The 14,476-nt window shown below is 39.9% G+C and overlaps 1 protein-coding gene across 1 annotated transcript; it reads right to left on the bottom strand.

The window, feature by feature from the left end:
• Positions 1 to 4,157: 4,157 nt before the first annotated feature.
• LOC104259284 (semaphorin-4D-like) lies at positions 4,158 to 13,255 on the bottom strand. Its single transcript, XM_059831627.1, has 12 exons — positions 13,241 to 13,255; positions 9,491 to 9,589; positions 9,213 to 9,312; positions 8,927 to 9,037; positions 8,418 to 8,569; positions 7,918 to 8,093; positions 6,362 to 6,518; positions 5,783 to 6,005; positions 5,200 to 5,315; positions 4,610 to 4,746; positions 4,375 to 4,427; positions 4,158 to 4,189 (listed from the first exon to the last, which is right to left on the bottom strand). The coding sequence occupies exons 1-12, from the start codon at positions 13,253 to 13,255 to the stop codon at positions 4,158 to 4,160; spliced, it is 1,371 nt and encodes a 456-aa protein (XP_059687610.1).
• Between the last annotated feature and the right edge of the window lie 1,221 nt (positions 13,256 to 14,476).

The following is a 14,476-nucleotide window of genomic DNA, read 5'->3' as shown; positions in this document are numbered from 1 at the left end:
ATCAGGACACTTTAATAGGAAATCTTCCCAAGAGAGATTTTGTTAATCCCAGACAGTTCTGCACGTTAATTTCTGTGGGTTAATGACTTCAGAACCTGCACCAGAATAGTAAGCTCTGTACTGGTAATTCTACAATAAAAGGTGGAAGTAGCGTTCAGAATTTAGCAATACTCATAGCCGAGTTCAATCCTAGCAGCACAAACACTAGCAATAACTCCACTTCTCACATGCCACTTTCAGCGTTTTACCTCCACCCTTTTTTGGGATGTATTTTGAGAAGGGAGGTTTACTGAGACCGGTGTAATTCCTCCTCTCCAGTGTCCCCACTACCATTGCCCCCGTGTTTGGGGTTATGGTTTGCCGCCGCTAATTTTACGTGTCACGTCAGACAGGTATATTCTGAGCACACTAAGGTAATGCTCTGTTGGAAACAACCGCAGCATGGCACAAAAGGTTTTTGGCACCAAGAGAACTGAACCGACGTGAGAAGCACTGGGGAAGGTTTGTGTTTCCACAGCGTACTGGTGTACGCTCGGAGAAGTCATTGCAGGGTGCAAGTTGGAGCGGCGCTGGCTGGCTGTTCCACACTGGCAGCTCCAGGACTGGCGGGGGTCTGTCGCAGTGCTGAGCACCAGCGGTCCTCTTGCCCCATATTCTCTGTCCTTCCTACGTGGCAAACAATGACAAAAGGACTAAAACCGCACCGAAGCCACTATTGAAAGTAGGGCACAGTATCTTTCATATCAACCTGTTAACTGTTAACTTATCTATGACTTATCTTAGAAGCTAATTATTTTACACATTTAAATTAGGGTAATTAGATCAGCAGGAATTGAACTAAACCCAAATGCTGGTAGCCTTGTGAGGATTTTCTGAAATGGGGTTTTGTATTCCATCTGCACTTCCTTCCACTAAGGGGAGGGAGTAAGTGTCCCCAAAGAGAAGAATGGAAATTTCGATCACTTCCTATGTTATTAGTTACATACCACTATCCAGCCTGCATCATTAATTTCCATATAGCCCTTTGCATATAGGGAGTAGGAATATAGGTAAAGGAACCCTGCAAGGAACCCTTTCAAAGTGAGACAAGATACGCACCTCAGACCTAGTTTCTGCATTGCACTGGTACAATCACTGAAATGCAGCCAGGCAGCTCTTGGCATAATGTCTTGCCAGCAGCTATCCAGTCTTCTAACTTTCAGATGTCCATTTTATAGAGTTGTCTTGTCCACGCTTCGTGCCTATAGCTTCCCCTTGCTAGAAAGGCTGGCATTGTTCCCACCTTCACATCCTGCCATGGAAAGGGCAAACATCGCTGTGGTGGTAGGCAGCAGCGTAACAGACACAGTAATCCAGGAATTTGCTTCTTCCAGGTTCCACAACTGACCTCACCTTCCTTCTATGGTATTTGCACATAAGATGTTATGAAGCATAACAGAAAAATAATTTGATCTGGGAAGAAAGAAGGCATTAAAAAAAAAGAGACGGTGACTTTGCTTCAATGTAAAGAAGCTTAACCTATTTATGTTTTAAGGGAGAAAAAACACTGAATAGCTGCTTATCTGGTCTTTCGTCCTATCCAGGTATCTATATTGCACACATTGTCTTCATTTCCAAGCATTCCTGTTTAGCTTGAAAGCAGGTGTCTTGCTACAGCTGGTACAGACTTCCACATAGGAGAATCCACTTCCAAGCAGGTTTCTCCTTCCATAGCTATGTGAAAACTGGAAAAAAATGAGCTGTTTGTGTCTAGAAGTGCATCAACCTTGTGCTTCATGCATGCCTGGCAAGAGACAGAGTGAGGCAGCACAGCCTTTTGTTCAGGGATTTTCATCATCAAGAACCCATGTTATTTTCCAAAGAAGAAAACAGAACATTTATTTGAAAATTAAGAAAAAACTGTCTCAGAAAAAATGCTCAACTTTGAATGGCCTTCAGCAAAAGGAGCTACAACGCCTGAATTTTGACCACACCTCAGAAATAAATTCAGAACGACGATGTGGTACGTAAGTTGATTCATTACATTTTTGGACAGAGGAAGATGTATCATAAAGGTCACTAAAAACACACCAGAAAAATAAATGCGTGGAAAGTGTTTTGAAAGCCTAAATGAAGGGAAAGGAGAGGAAAATAGAGAAAGATGAAATAGAGGAAGATGACTCAGGAACTTCTAACAAAGCACCAGATCTGACACCAATACTCGCTATGGTCAGTGACAAGTAATTTAACCTCACATGTGAAATGAGGATAGTAACAACCTCTTGGGGCATTGGGAGACTTAATTAGTTGCTATTCGTAGATTAAATAGAAAGTCTGAAGGTGAAAGCACTAAATGCTAAGTATTATTAGCTTCTGAAGTATTAATTTCTGTAATTGGGCAACCCCAACATTACAAAAAAGTGGATCAGTGTCAATTTTTGAAAGAAATTTATTCTTATGGTTCTATCATGTCAAGAAGGTACCCAAACAAGGAATTTTGCTTTTAAAAGTAGTAACTGGTAACACATCTATGTAATACACAATGTAGCTTGTCATCTTCAACTCAGAGCTTCTGACTCCTACCCAAATTTACATTCCACATTCCTTAACAGGAAACATCATGTCATCTTAACCAAACAGAGCTTGCAGCTCACAGAGCTCTCTGTGAAACTTGCACTGCTACGCATTCCCGCTGTACTCCTCAAGAAAAGCTCACAAGCGTTGATTCATTAACACAAGACGTGCTTGTTTGTGTGGCTGAACTCTTCCTTACGCTGCCCGATCCCTCTGTAGCCGGTGCCGGTCTTCCCAAGCCAGCTGCACCAGTGGTTTTTGAGCTGGTTTCTCTGCTCTTCCAAGGCAGAGATAAATGACCCTCGTAGAAGTTCCAAACCAACAAGGAAAAGAAAAGAAGAGCAAACCCAGTCCCCGAGAGTTTTAAAACAATCTTCTCTCTTTGGCTGTCCACTGATTTCTGTTTTGCTGCCTCGTTCAGTAAAGAAGGTGGTACTGAGGACTGGAAACCCTCAGCTCCTGCTTCATTATGCTTATTTGCTGTGGCAATAACATTTGTTTCATCTGTCTTTTCTTGGGCATACAAGGCATAGCGGGCCACAGTGATAAGGAATTCCTTCCCTTTGGATTTCTCTACCGAGAGACAATCATAGAATCCAGCCGCATCCACTGTCACATTAAATATCGCTATTCCTCCATCATAGAGGAGATATTTAGAGTCCTCGGCCTGAAGTCTGCTCCCATTAAACTTCCACACTACGCTTGCCAGATTCGACAGAGGAACACATTTAAGATGAACATTGTTTCCAAGGGTAAAGAGACATTTTCTCACACTATTTTCTGAAATCATGAAGATAATTTTTTTTTTTAGTAAGAACACTGGGGATTTACTTTAACTTACAAAACCAAATACATATTCAAATAAATATAAAATTTAATGAACCAGTCTGACAATGGGTAATGAACAGGTAAGAGGCAAAGACAAAGAAATCCCACTACTAACAGGTCTGTCAGTGACATTCTGGCCTTACTCCCACTGATGTGTAACAGAATGAATATGGGACTAAATGTTTAAGACTTCCAGATTTTAATCTGATTTTGCCTCACCTGTATACATAGCCATGCATAAATACATTCACCTTTGCATGCCTCAACTTCTGTACGGGTTAATGACATCTCTTCACAGAAATGCTTTGATGCCTGCACAATGCTTATATCAGCTATGTAAAAGTTCCCCAACTGTCCCACTGATTGCCTTATTACCATTTGTTGTGCAGTCTAAAATATACAAATCTAAAGACAACTCTGACTTTAAAGAGACATAAGCGGAGGTAAGAGATACATCTTGTGTCACGAAGAAAGCAATGTATCTTGCAACTCATTACGAAGTCACTGCATAATAATAGCAGATCACACACACCTGCAGTTCTGCATTAAAAGTTATTAATTTCCCAATCCCACTAAAAATAAAAGGCTAACAAATAGCCTTCTTTTTAAGAGTAGTCTTGAATAGTTATGTCATGTATCTGCACAGCAGCATCCTAAAGCAGTGACAGATTTAATAGGACAGCTGATGTGTCGTGTGAGTTCTGCAAAGTGGGTGTGGGAGGGACACCAGTAACTTCAAGCGGGTCACACGTATGCTTCCCTTGGGAGTAAGAGGTTCAGGCCAAACTGAGGTATTCTGACACGTAGTCTGAGAGGGTTAAGAGCATTAGGCAGTACCAGCTCAGTGTGGGGTTTTTTTGGTCTTAGTTCAAAAGTAATAATCAACACGATTTTAATTCTGTGGTTTTCTATAATGCAAGAATTCCAGTGAGCAGAAAGCATTTTGATCGCACGAAGTTAAAATATTCTTTCTTAAAACGAATGTTCACATACCTACACTAGGGCAGCTGGAAGCATCCCCGTATTTCACACTTTGAATTAAATTCCTGGAAAAAAAAAAGAGAAAACAAAAAAACCCCAAACAGATGAAAACGCAGACAAGAAGTGTTCCGGCTTGTATTATTCCGTTTCTAGGCATCATCCTAGTTTTGTGTTACAGACATCAAGAGTGCACTGATAAAGCAATCTCACATCAGGCATGCAGTTGAAACAATAGCTGTTTACTTACTTCGTCTGACCGGTTTGATTTGCCAGGAGAACACATTCCTCAGCAGACTGAGACCACGCGCAGTAAGGATCCCTTGCCAAGATGCAATCCAGGCAGTACTTGTATCGGTGGCACTCAGAAACTGGAAGCTGCGCCACCTGAGACAGGGACCCCGCATAGAGCATTCCCTAGAAATACAGGAAGGATTTTTTTTTTACAATAGTGAGTGAGATTTTAAGCTGTTATTTTCTAATATGGATTGTAAAATTTTCTGGTATTTGTTAAAAATATCAGTAAACTACAAATCTTTAAGAATAGATGGTGATATGAATGAGAAAAAAACTAGCTTTCCATAGCATGTAAATGACAGTTTCTTCCCTAATTTTTTAATGAACATAAAGGCTTGTTTCAGTTATATTTTGACACACAGAAATTCTTCTTCTACAGAAAAAAGATGTTTCGTGCTTCTTTTATTAATGAATACATGATAGAAGCAGAATTATGAGACATTTACAGGCTATTTAAAAAGCCAGAAGAACAACACAGAAGAGCGAGGCCTGAGGCAAGCTATTACAGCAGTCACTTCCCATATGTAGGGACAGAAGTTCTACCTTTTCAGAAGACAGCTGGAGAGATTGTACAGGCTCAGGAGACAGAAACAGCTGTAGCTCTTCCACAATGAACATTTCCCCATCACAATTGAAAGCTTTATGCAAATATCCATCATCTACATAAAATGAAATGTATTTCTGAAGACAAACGTGTTTAAACACAGCATAACATTTTAGCCTGGTAATTCATGTTGAAATTAGGTAGATATTTAGAAGACATTCCTGGGCATAGTGAATTTTTGAAATTCTTCAAAGCAATTCTTATTTTGTCTTTCAATAAGAGAGAAGCAATGATTTTTTCCAGGGGAAAAAAAGACCTCAAACAATCCCTGAATTTGCAAATATTATTATGTCAAGTCTCCTTTGATATGGAAAGTTTCTAAAGAGAGCCTTTGAATGTCCAACAAGCCAAACACATTTAATCTAACTGGGATGAAAATATTAAACTAGCAAGACAGCTTCTGAATGCAAAACTTCAGATGGAGTTGATGAATACTTTTACTTTTTTGAAGTCTCAGGAAAAAATTCTGGAACAAAATACATAAAAATGTGTAGTATCTTTTCCTAAAATAAAAGCACTTACCTGTTCCTAGAAACATAACATCGTATGTTTGTTTATCTAGGCCAGTGACTCTGTCTACTACAATCCTGGTATAGTTTGAACCTCTCTTCAGTAGCACCGGTCTATTACCAATTGGATTTACAGAATTATCCATTAGAGGGTGATCTCTAACAAACTGCAAAACTTTGTCAGGCAAGTCAGAAGAAGTATTATACCCAATACTCCGGGCAAAATTATCAATGCACTAGAAACAAAACATAACGAACATGATTACAATTGCTTTTACATTTCACCAAGGTATATAAAAAAGGTGTATTTCCTTCTAAACATTCAGTTATTTCTACTTATCTTCAAAGATAGAAATCATTCTTTCCCTCACACTTCATGAACTAGCTAATAACCCCACATCTCTTGTGGAGCAGAACTGTCAGCAAGGCAGCTTTTCTAGGAAACTTGGTACGATGGAATGAGAAAGCAGGTACCTCTTTGCTGATGATAAACACTGCATTTACATTGGTAAAACATGAGCTAACGATTTGCTACCAAAAAAAGATAACCCAGAGGCTGTTCTTTAATTAGAACAAGTAAATTCATATTTACAGCACCAGGACGTGGAACTGGCACTTCTCCCCTATATACCATCCACTTAACAGGGGAATGTTCTACAGTTACTGGTCCTTGGTAGCTTCCTTTGGAGAAGACTTCCTGAATATTTTTCATACTGTATGCACAAACAGCTGATATGTCTAATCTTCCCCTTAGAAGAAAAAAAAAAAAAAACAACACACAAAATAAAAACAAGTTTTATTGGCTTTTATATAGAAAGAAATACTGTAAAATAATGGAATCTCCACAGTGCACACGGCTGAATCTTTTTCAGGATTAGTCAAAAGAGACCTAACACTAAAAACACTTCTCTGTTGCAGTTTTCATGATTGACTAAGAGAATAAAAGACATTCATAAAAGATGGTATTAAATACGTTTTTGTTAAAAATCAAGTAACTGCCCTCAAATAAACTGAAACAACTTAGAGAATAAGGACCTTTTGACAACCTTTCTTTTAAACAGACGGATGAGCCCAAGAATTATGGTAATCAACACTTTGACAGGATTCTCCTCCCTTTGGCTCCACACTTCTGACCCAGGCCATTAACTCTCCTTCTAATCCTTTTAACTCATCTTATGGAAAAACACAATACTTTGCCTCCAATTATAATGCTTTTCAAAATGATGACTGAAAATTTAGGTAGACTTTTAGGAGTGTCTGGACCAGACACTGATGCGATTTCAGTTCTACCAGTGAATACCAAGTCTAAGCCTCTTTGCCACACCCAAAGGAATAAATGTTTTACAAATTCCTATCTTAGGATACATTGAACCCAACCTGCCATAACCAGAAATAAAACTCACATAAGCTCTAGCGAGTACAAACTGATAGGCAAATAGGTGGCAGCAGGTTAAGCTGCAGAGTGCTGACTGTGCTGCGTTCCGGGAATTCTGCTGCTTTTATAAAACATGAGAATTACCTACTCTCAGCTACTGTGTCATTGGTATTTTTTGATGTGTAAAGTTTTGATACACTTTGTCTTGTTTTTCTTTGCTAGTCAGAGCATTAAGAAAAAGCTGGTAAACGCTAAAACTTGTGAGGTTATTTGTTCAGAGTTCTGTTTTCATTTTCACAGAACATTACATTAGACAAGCAGGCCATGACAGATACTTCTTTTGGAACAGGAGAATAATTCTGCACCTTGAAATGTCAGCTATTTCCTTTAGTGCTATAAAGACCAGAAGAATCCAGGGCTTTGTGTATGTAATTACGTAATTTTACATGTAATTAGTTTTAATTGCCCCACCATCCGACCAGAGAAAACATAAGTCTAAAAACTTGGCTTAGGAGAAGCTTTTGGTTAGTCTTTAATTGAAGGCTTTGGCCCAGGAACCAAAAACATTTTGTTTGAGATGATAATGTTTGCTCAGTTGGATCAAGCTGTAAGAAAAACAAATGTGGTCCATTAAAACATGCAGCGTAAGTAGCTGGTAGCTGTCTTGTTCTGAGTTAAAGCCAAAAGGCTCTACTCAGGCTATTAATACTGATGTGAGAACCCTGACTCAGTTCATTACAAACTGTAGTAGCATACGTGGCCCTCTGCCTCACCATTGTTGGGAAAAAATTCCATAAAATATGCTGTCCTGCCACTTTCTTCTCCTAAGTAAAAAGATGTCCTGGACAATATTGAAATGGAAGTTTAATTCCGGAACGGAACAGGAAAGGCGGGATTTTAAAAACGATGTCCATCTTCTCTGCAATATGCGCTTTCCACCAAGATCACCCTAAATGAAGGAATAACATCAACACTGTAGAATGCATAAAGAAACAGACATAATTTTCACCTAATAGTGTTGCTGTGGGGAAGAATACAGTTGGTCTTTCCATACAAATCTCAGTTTAAAGGCAAAGAAAAAAGGTTTAAATGTCAAATGCAACCTGAACAGATGGTTCTGTTCTAGCAGGAAAAAGAGGTCACTAGTTCAGAAATAAAATGTGTATGAGAGAATTTGGTTTAGTCAGCCAGTGTAGATACCATTGTTAATCACTCGACTACGAAACTTCATCTGAAATACACTAAACAAAATCTTTATACTACAAATACTAACTCTGCAGATACGGGCAATTCTGGACACCAGAAGCTTGTCATAGAATTCAAATTCAACAGCTGTTTCAGTGAAAAACACATAAATTTTATCATCATCTCCATTTGGATTAGATTCACTTTCATGCACCATTTCCATGTTGACAAAGCTTGGTTCTGAAACACATAAATACACAAAACATTTTCAGTTTATTCCAAGAAAAACATAAATGCCAGATACTGTTTTAAAATTAAGTCTAATTGAACTTTTTTGTGGACTAGTGGACAAGAAAAGGGCTGAAAAGTATTTATGAATCTATCAAACATTAAGAGAAGGAACTGTGCTTTCATAAATGGAAAGGGGCTGTGGCTCATCTCCGCTGTAGCCCATAGTCACGAATTTCTTTTAAATACTGTTCGTAGTTCAAAAGCTCACACTACAAAATCAATACATAACATACTACTACCTTCCAGAGAGAATTCATACACCAAATTAAAGTTCAAGAGACTGAAATATATAAAAAAACTTCTTACCATTTAGCCATGATGTTTTAAACTCTGTTCTTATAGGATTTCTCATACTGCGAAGTATTATAGGGTCTGTTCCCAAGAAATTATTTGAAGTAGCCGAATAAAATTCCCCATCTGTAAAGATTTGGAAGAAACAGAAAAGTATAAAGTAGTTATTTTTAAAATGCAAAGACATGTCATAAGGAACGAATTGGGGTTGACATGCAAAAATAGAATTAGGGTAACGGTATCCAATAACTTAGTTTAGATGCGGAAAATCATTTCAGATTGCATGTCAGTCCAAACATACCTACAAAAACAGACGCATACTTCAGAGTGGGTGCAAACGGACACTTTCCTCTGCTCTCTTCAGCTCTTCCTTGCAAGCTTATGTTTGTCCCATGGATAACCTACGGCAAATGAGCATTTAAATAGGATGAAAAAAATAACATTTGGTAAGTACTTTTCTGACCATAGAAGAATTAGGAAAGTTTCTAATTTTCAACAGGAAGATTTTGAGAAAGGTGTTCAAAGATCTGCCATGCTACTCAAGCACCTTCAGTAAAACCTGTATGCAAACATAATTACCATATGATCACAAGTTGGGTGATACGCGTTGGTTCCACAAACGTATAGATTGGAGTCATTTATCTTATGGAGGAAGAGGATGTAGTTCTGGCATCTTATCTAAAATAGAAAATAGAAATAAAATTTACATAGTGTAGTGGATTGCATCTGAAAATATCCTGGTGTCTTAGCAGCAAGCAAACAAACCCAACAGATTTAAACAAACTTGCCTTTTACTTCCTTTGTTAAAAAGAAGCTTGATACTGTAGCCATTTTTGTTTTAGTTAATAACTTAGAGGGGGAAACAGAAGTTCCTACCTTGTCCTTTCCTCTACGAATACATTCCAGTTGTCTTTCCCGTGTAGCAAACCAGTATTCCTAAAAGCCAAAAATACTTGTGAGGTGGTATGTTGCAATTTTTTTTCACAAAATTATGTGTAAAAATATCCCTAAATAATCCTAAATTTGAACCTGTTAGGTAAATAAGCATTTTTCTGTGTATCTCTGTAACATACAAGGAACAATAAGTAACCTGAAAAGAGGTATTGCTTTGCTTAAAAGATTCTGTGATAAAGTTTCAAGCCTTGAAATAGTAATATTTTTATACATTTAAAATCAGAACATTATGTTCAATTTAAGAAAACCACAGGCAAAGTATTTTTTTGAAGAAGGTATGGCAAAAAAAAAAAAGAGAAAAGTCTTTAATTTACCCTGGCTATTTCTCTAGAAATATTATTCAAGTCAAGAGCAAATACTGCATCTCTGCCTCCAACAAATAAGGTATCGGTTTCTTCATTCACAAGGAGAGTGGAAACATTGGATAATCCTTCTCTCATAAATGTGTTTATATTTCCAGCTGTAAAACATAGAAGGTAAGTTATTTTAAAAATACTTATCACTAGAATCAGTGTTATGTAACAAAAATTCCAGATTGAAAACAAATTGTAACAGAACAAAGGTAAAAGCTTATACACGTTTCCAAAACATTTTCTAAATAATATGAAAGTTTTTGAATAAATGCATGGATATTCTTTTCCCAATTTATTACAGGAAAATAAACAACACTATTAATATTACCTAGAAGCCAGAACCTCCAGCTACAATCATTGTTCAGGCATACCTCACTGTCATTTGGATGAGTGCATCCACAACACTTGAGGTGAAACAGTCCATAGCATTCTTTCTATGCCTAATAAAAAATAAACTCCCAACACTGTGCTATGTTTCTTTCCGCTTGTGAAATTAGTTTTTCACTTACTTTGGTATTTTACTGTTTTTCTGGGAATGCAGTTCGCAACAGAGGTGTTTGTCTCTTGTACTAATTGCAAAACAAGATAAAGAATGACAGCAGTGCTACCCATTTTCAGAGATTCAACTAGAAATAAGTTCTTCTGTTTTTATTCCTTGTCATTAAATAATTACAGGCAGCAATTTCTTCATGGTTCTTGAAAATGTCCTGCAGAAGCCCTCCAAAGTATGTATCTGTAGTCTTCAAATATTTTCTGAAACTTTTCAAAACTTCTTACATTTTCCGTTCAGATAACTACTTCCAGATGTCCTAAAATTAAAAGCAGTTTTAAGTTCACTGTAATAGTTGGTTATCTTTATTTTTATGAGAGACAGCCATACCCTTTTACAAGATTTTGTAGCTATTACCTATATTTATACTAATCAGAGCTAGACACTACTCTGATGGCAATTCCAAGCTATTACCAGCAAACCAAACTTTGCGCCAAGTCTGTGACTCTCATTTGCAGGCCGTGATGTTTCAGATTTTCTGCAGAGTATCCAAGTATTATTTCAGAAAGAGTAAGAACAAATGGGAACATTTTGCAGCAGTCAGCTATTTGAAGTATTTAAGAAAAATCATAGCTAAAACAGCTTTATTTACAGTAACTCACCAGTTTTTATATACGTTATATAAAAATTATATATACACATATCAAATCAAGCGTATGTTATGAAAATAGAATTTATATTTTATTAAGATAATTAGGATCAGGTACTCTTTATGCCTGGAATTTTGGTAGTCCATCTAAATGAATATGCCCTCCAGCCAACGCTAGAAAATTGAGCAAAATTAAAGCTAGGTAGTTGTCATCTGCAATTACAGAAACCGCAAAGCTAGATTCCAAATCTGCTTTCATAAAGAAGGGAATCTCTGCTCTTTCTGCACTTTCATGTGTAACCAAATGCAAACAGCTGAGGAAACCGTTTGCATTAGCATAAGCCAGGTAAAATATTGTTTGGGTTAGAATACTTTTAAATTAGTACATCAGGTTGGAAACTTTGGAAAACTATTAAGTAACTTCTGTTAGCCGCAGTTACTGTAACCCAGGGCGTGAGCCTGCACAGACAGACGATGCCCATGTGCCAAGACATTTCCTTGGCCCACAGCACCCATCCCCTAGTACGGGGCCATGGTATTTCAGAACGGACTTTCTCCACCGCCTTGTTTTATACTTTCCTGTGACCAGCTCTGTCCACAGCCCCTGGGACAGCTGGTCCTGGCAGCTGCCCTGTCCCATCCCATCTCTGTTTCAGTGGACAAATCTTAATGCTAACCCTGGATTCCCACAGCACATTTTGCTTTAACCCCTCCCCTGATGGGCACTTCTGGACTGCACATGCGGTGCAGGGGAGCAGAGACAGCCCAGGCCTGAGGGACAGGAGGTGTGCGACCACTTGTGGCCCCGCACTCCCCAAACTACGCCCCAACCCAGCATCACTCCACTGAGCCTCCTCACCCTTCTGGGGACACCCCCCCCCACCCCCCTGGGCCCCAGCGGCCACCGCCGCTGCGCCCGAGGCCGGCCATCAGCCCCGCTCCCCTCAGCCCACACACCCCAAAATGGCGCCGTGTCCCTCAGCCCCCGTCCCCTGAAGGGCGACCTCTGGCGCCCCGCCCCGCGGCCACGTGACACCGCCCACCCCAGCCACGTGGCGCCGCCCGCCGGGGCACGCGCGCTTTGCAGCGCGGTCCCGTTCGGCCCCGGGGCCAAACCGGCTGCGGCGGAACGGGGCAGCCCCGGTCCCGAGGGCGCAGCCTCTGCCTTCCCCGCGCCGGGGACTGCGTGACCGCGGGGACGGAGCCACGCACACCGCTGGGGCAGGACCACACCGCGGCGCCGGAGACTGGCGGGAGGGATGGGTGCTGTGAAACGGAGGTACCGACCTCCCGGGGCTGGGGCCGGTACCGAGCGTTAAGGAGAAAGGGGAAAACAAACCCTCTCCTCGCTGCACAGTAAAGCCCATCTCACCCATCGCCTCTCCCAGCCTTCAGCTTCTCACTAGATCATGGTGGCGAGCCCAGCCGTACCCGGGAGACACGCTTGCTTCTCTCTGCGTCAAATGACACCCCAAACAGCTTAAATTGAGTCTTTGTGTTCATTTTTGTGAGCTAGGGAAATGCACATAAATTAACGTCTGCACACGGATGAGGACTGATCTGCGTCCTCTTAGTGACTTGGATTTAATTGCCAGGATCAAGTCCCCATCCCTGGAGGTTTTTAAAAGACACGTGGATGAGGCGCTTAGGGACAGGGTTTAGTGGTGGACCTGGCAGGGTTAGGTTTACGGTTGGACTCGATCTTAAAGGTCTTTTCCCATCTAAATGATGCTATGATTCTAAAATACTGCGTGGCTTTTTCTGGGCTCGGTGTAGACAGCAACCGAGAACTGGGCAGAACTCCCTCTGCCAACCTGCCTCCCGCCGACCTCGGCAAGTAACGCACAGTACCTGAGAAGGCACCACACCAAGCCAGAGCTTACGGACTCTCTCTCCATGTTCGTGTTGTGTCACCTCTTAATGATCTCTCATTTTAGATCGTTTTTCGAAATTCTCATTTCCCATCCAACGATGGTTCCAGTGTCTGAAACAGGTCTTGCAAACTGTTCAAAGATAGAACTCTTGTTAACCCCATGGATCAACTGTCTACAATGAACTTCTGCCAAAGAGGCAGCTGTTTTAAAAATCAGATTTTATTGCTCTGTATTTGCTGCTTTACTACCGCTTTATTACCTAGTGGCAGGATAACGAAATACAACTTTCCCTTCAAAGCAAAGTCTTGCCTAGGAAATAATTTTCAAGGAAATTAGCACAACCTTCTAATGACATGAATTAGGCAGAAAAAGCTGAAGAGAACACACCATGTGCTAGCGCTTTCTTAAACAGCAGTAACTTTATTGCCCACAGATAATGCAAACATTTTCCACACTTGCTGCAATTCAGCAAGTTACCTACTTAACAAGGTTCACAAAAAAACTATTTATTTCAGAAGTACCCTATTGTTCTTTGAGCATATTCTCATTTAAGGTGTTTATTATTGCTCAAATCTACAGTCTGGTTGTGATTGGCCACTCAGTCATGAGATATGCAGAATTAAAGATGATACAGGACTTGCAGGAATTCATTTTTACTTAGAAAATATACCTGCTTGCAGGATAGAAAACAATCCAAAATAACAGTATATGAATTTCTGAGTCCAGACTTTCTTTGGGCACAATGCATCAGGATTAACGTTAAAGCAGAACGGAATATCAATAGAAAAAAAATACTGTACGTTGATTTTGAGAAGTAACATCTCAGCGCGGATTAAGTGTTCACACTAAGGACGCTGTAGTGTCTTCTAAAAAAACCTCCCAAAATAAATAGGAAAATGTCATTGGTATTACACCAAAGAAAATCTTTGAAGGCAAGGAAAAAAAGAAAACATCTCTATTAGTCCAGCACAATTACTCCGAACAGTGTTTTAGCGACTGTAGTTCTCTCACTCTGTTAGGGCACCTCCCCCAAAATGGGGATCTCCTCATTTCTCTCCAATGAGAGCAAATGTCCTTTCTTCTAGAACCAGGTCCTTACGTGTAACAAATTTTTGAAGGAAAAGGAGGAACAAGGTGTAGCTAGGGCTTGGACTTGCCTCTGTAACGCTTTTCCTAGCTGTCAGTATAAAAGCAAGGGACAGGAGACCTGGCAGGTCTTTCGCAAATGAACACTCTCGCTTTACC

Source organism: Gavia stellata, chromosome 32 (genome assembly GCF_030936135.1).
Source record: "Gavia stellata isolate bGavSte3 chromosome 32, bGavSte3.hap2, whole genome shotgun sequence".
In the NCBI taxonomy this organism is placed as follows: Eukaryota; Metazoa; Chordata; class Aves; order Gaviiformes; family Gaviidae; genus Gavia; species Gavia stellata.
The sequence above is the reverse complement of the archived record's forward strand: the minus strand, read 5'-3'. Positions and strand labels throughout refer to the sequence as shown.

Bases quoted from the DNA above. Each gene is read 5' to 3' on its own strand.
- LOC104259284 (XM_059831627.1), bottom strand. The intron at 6,006-6,361 runs GTAAATATGAAT...TTTTGTTTCTAG, and splicing joins CAGTTCCACGTCCTGGTGCT to TGCATTGATAATTTTGCCCG. The intron at 4,747-5,199 runs GTAGAACTTCTG...TCCCTGTCTCAG, and splicing joins TCCAGCTGTCTTCTGAAAAG to GTGGCGCAGCTTCCAGTTTC.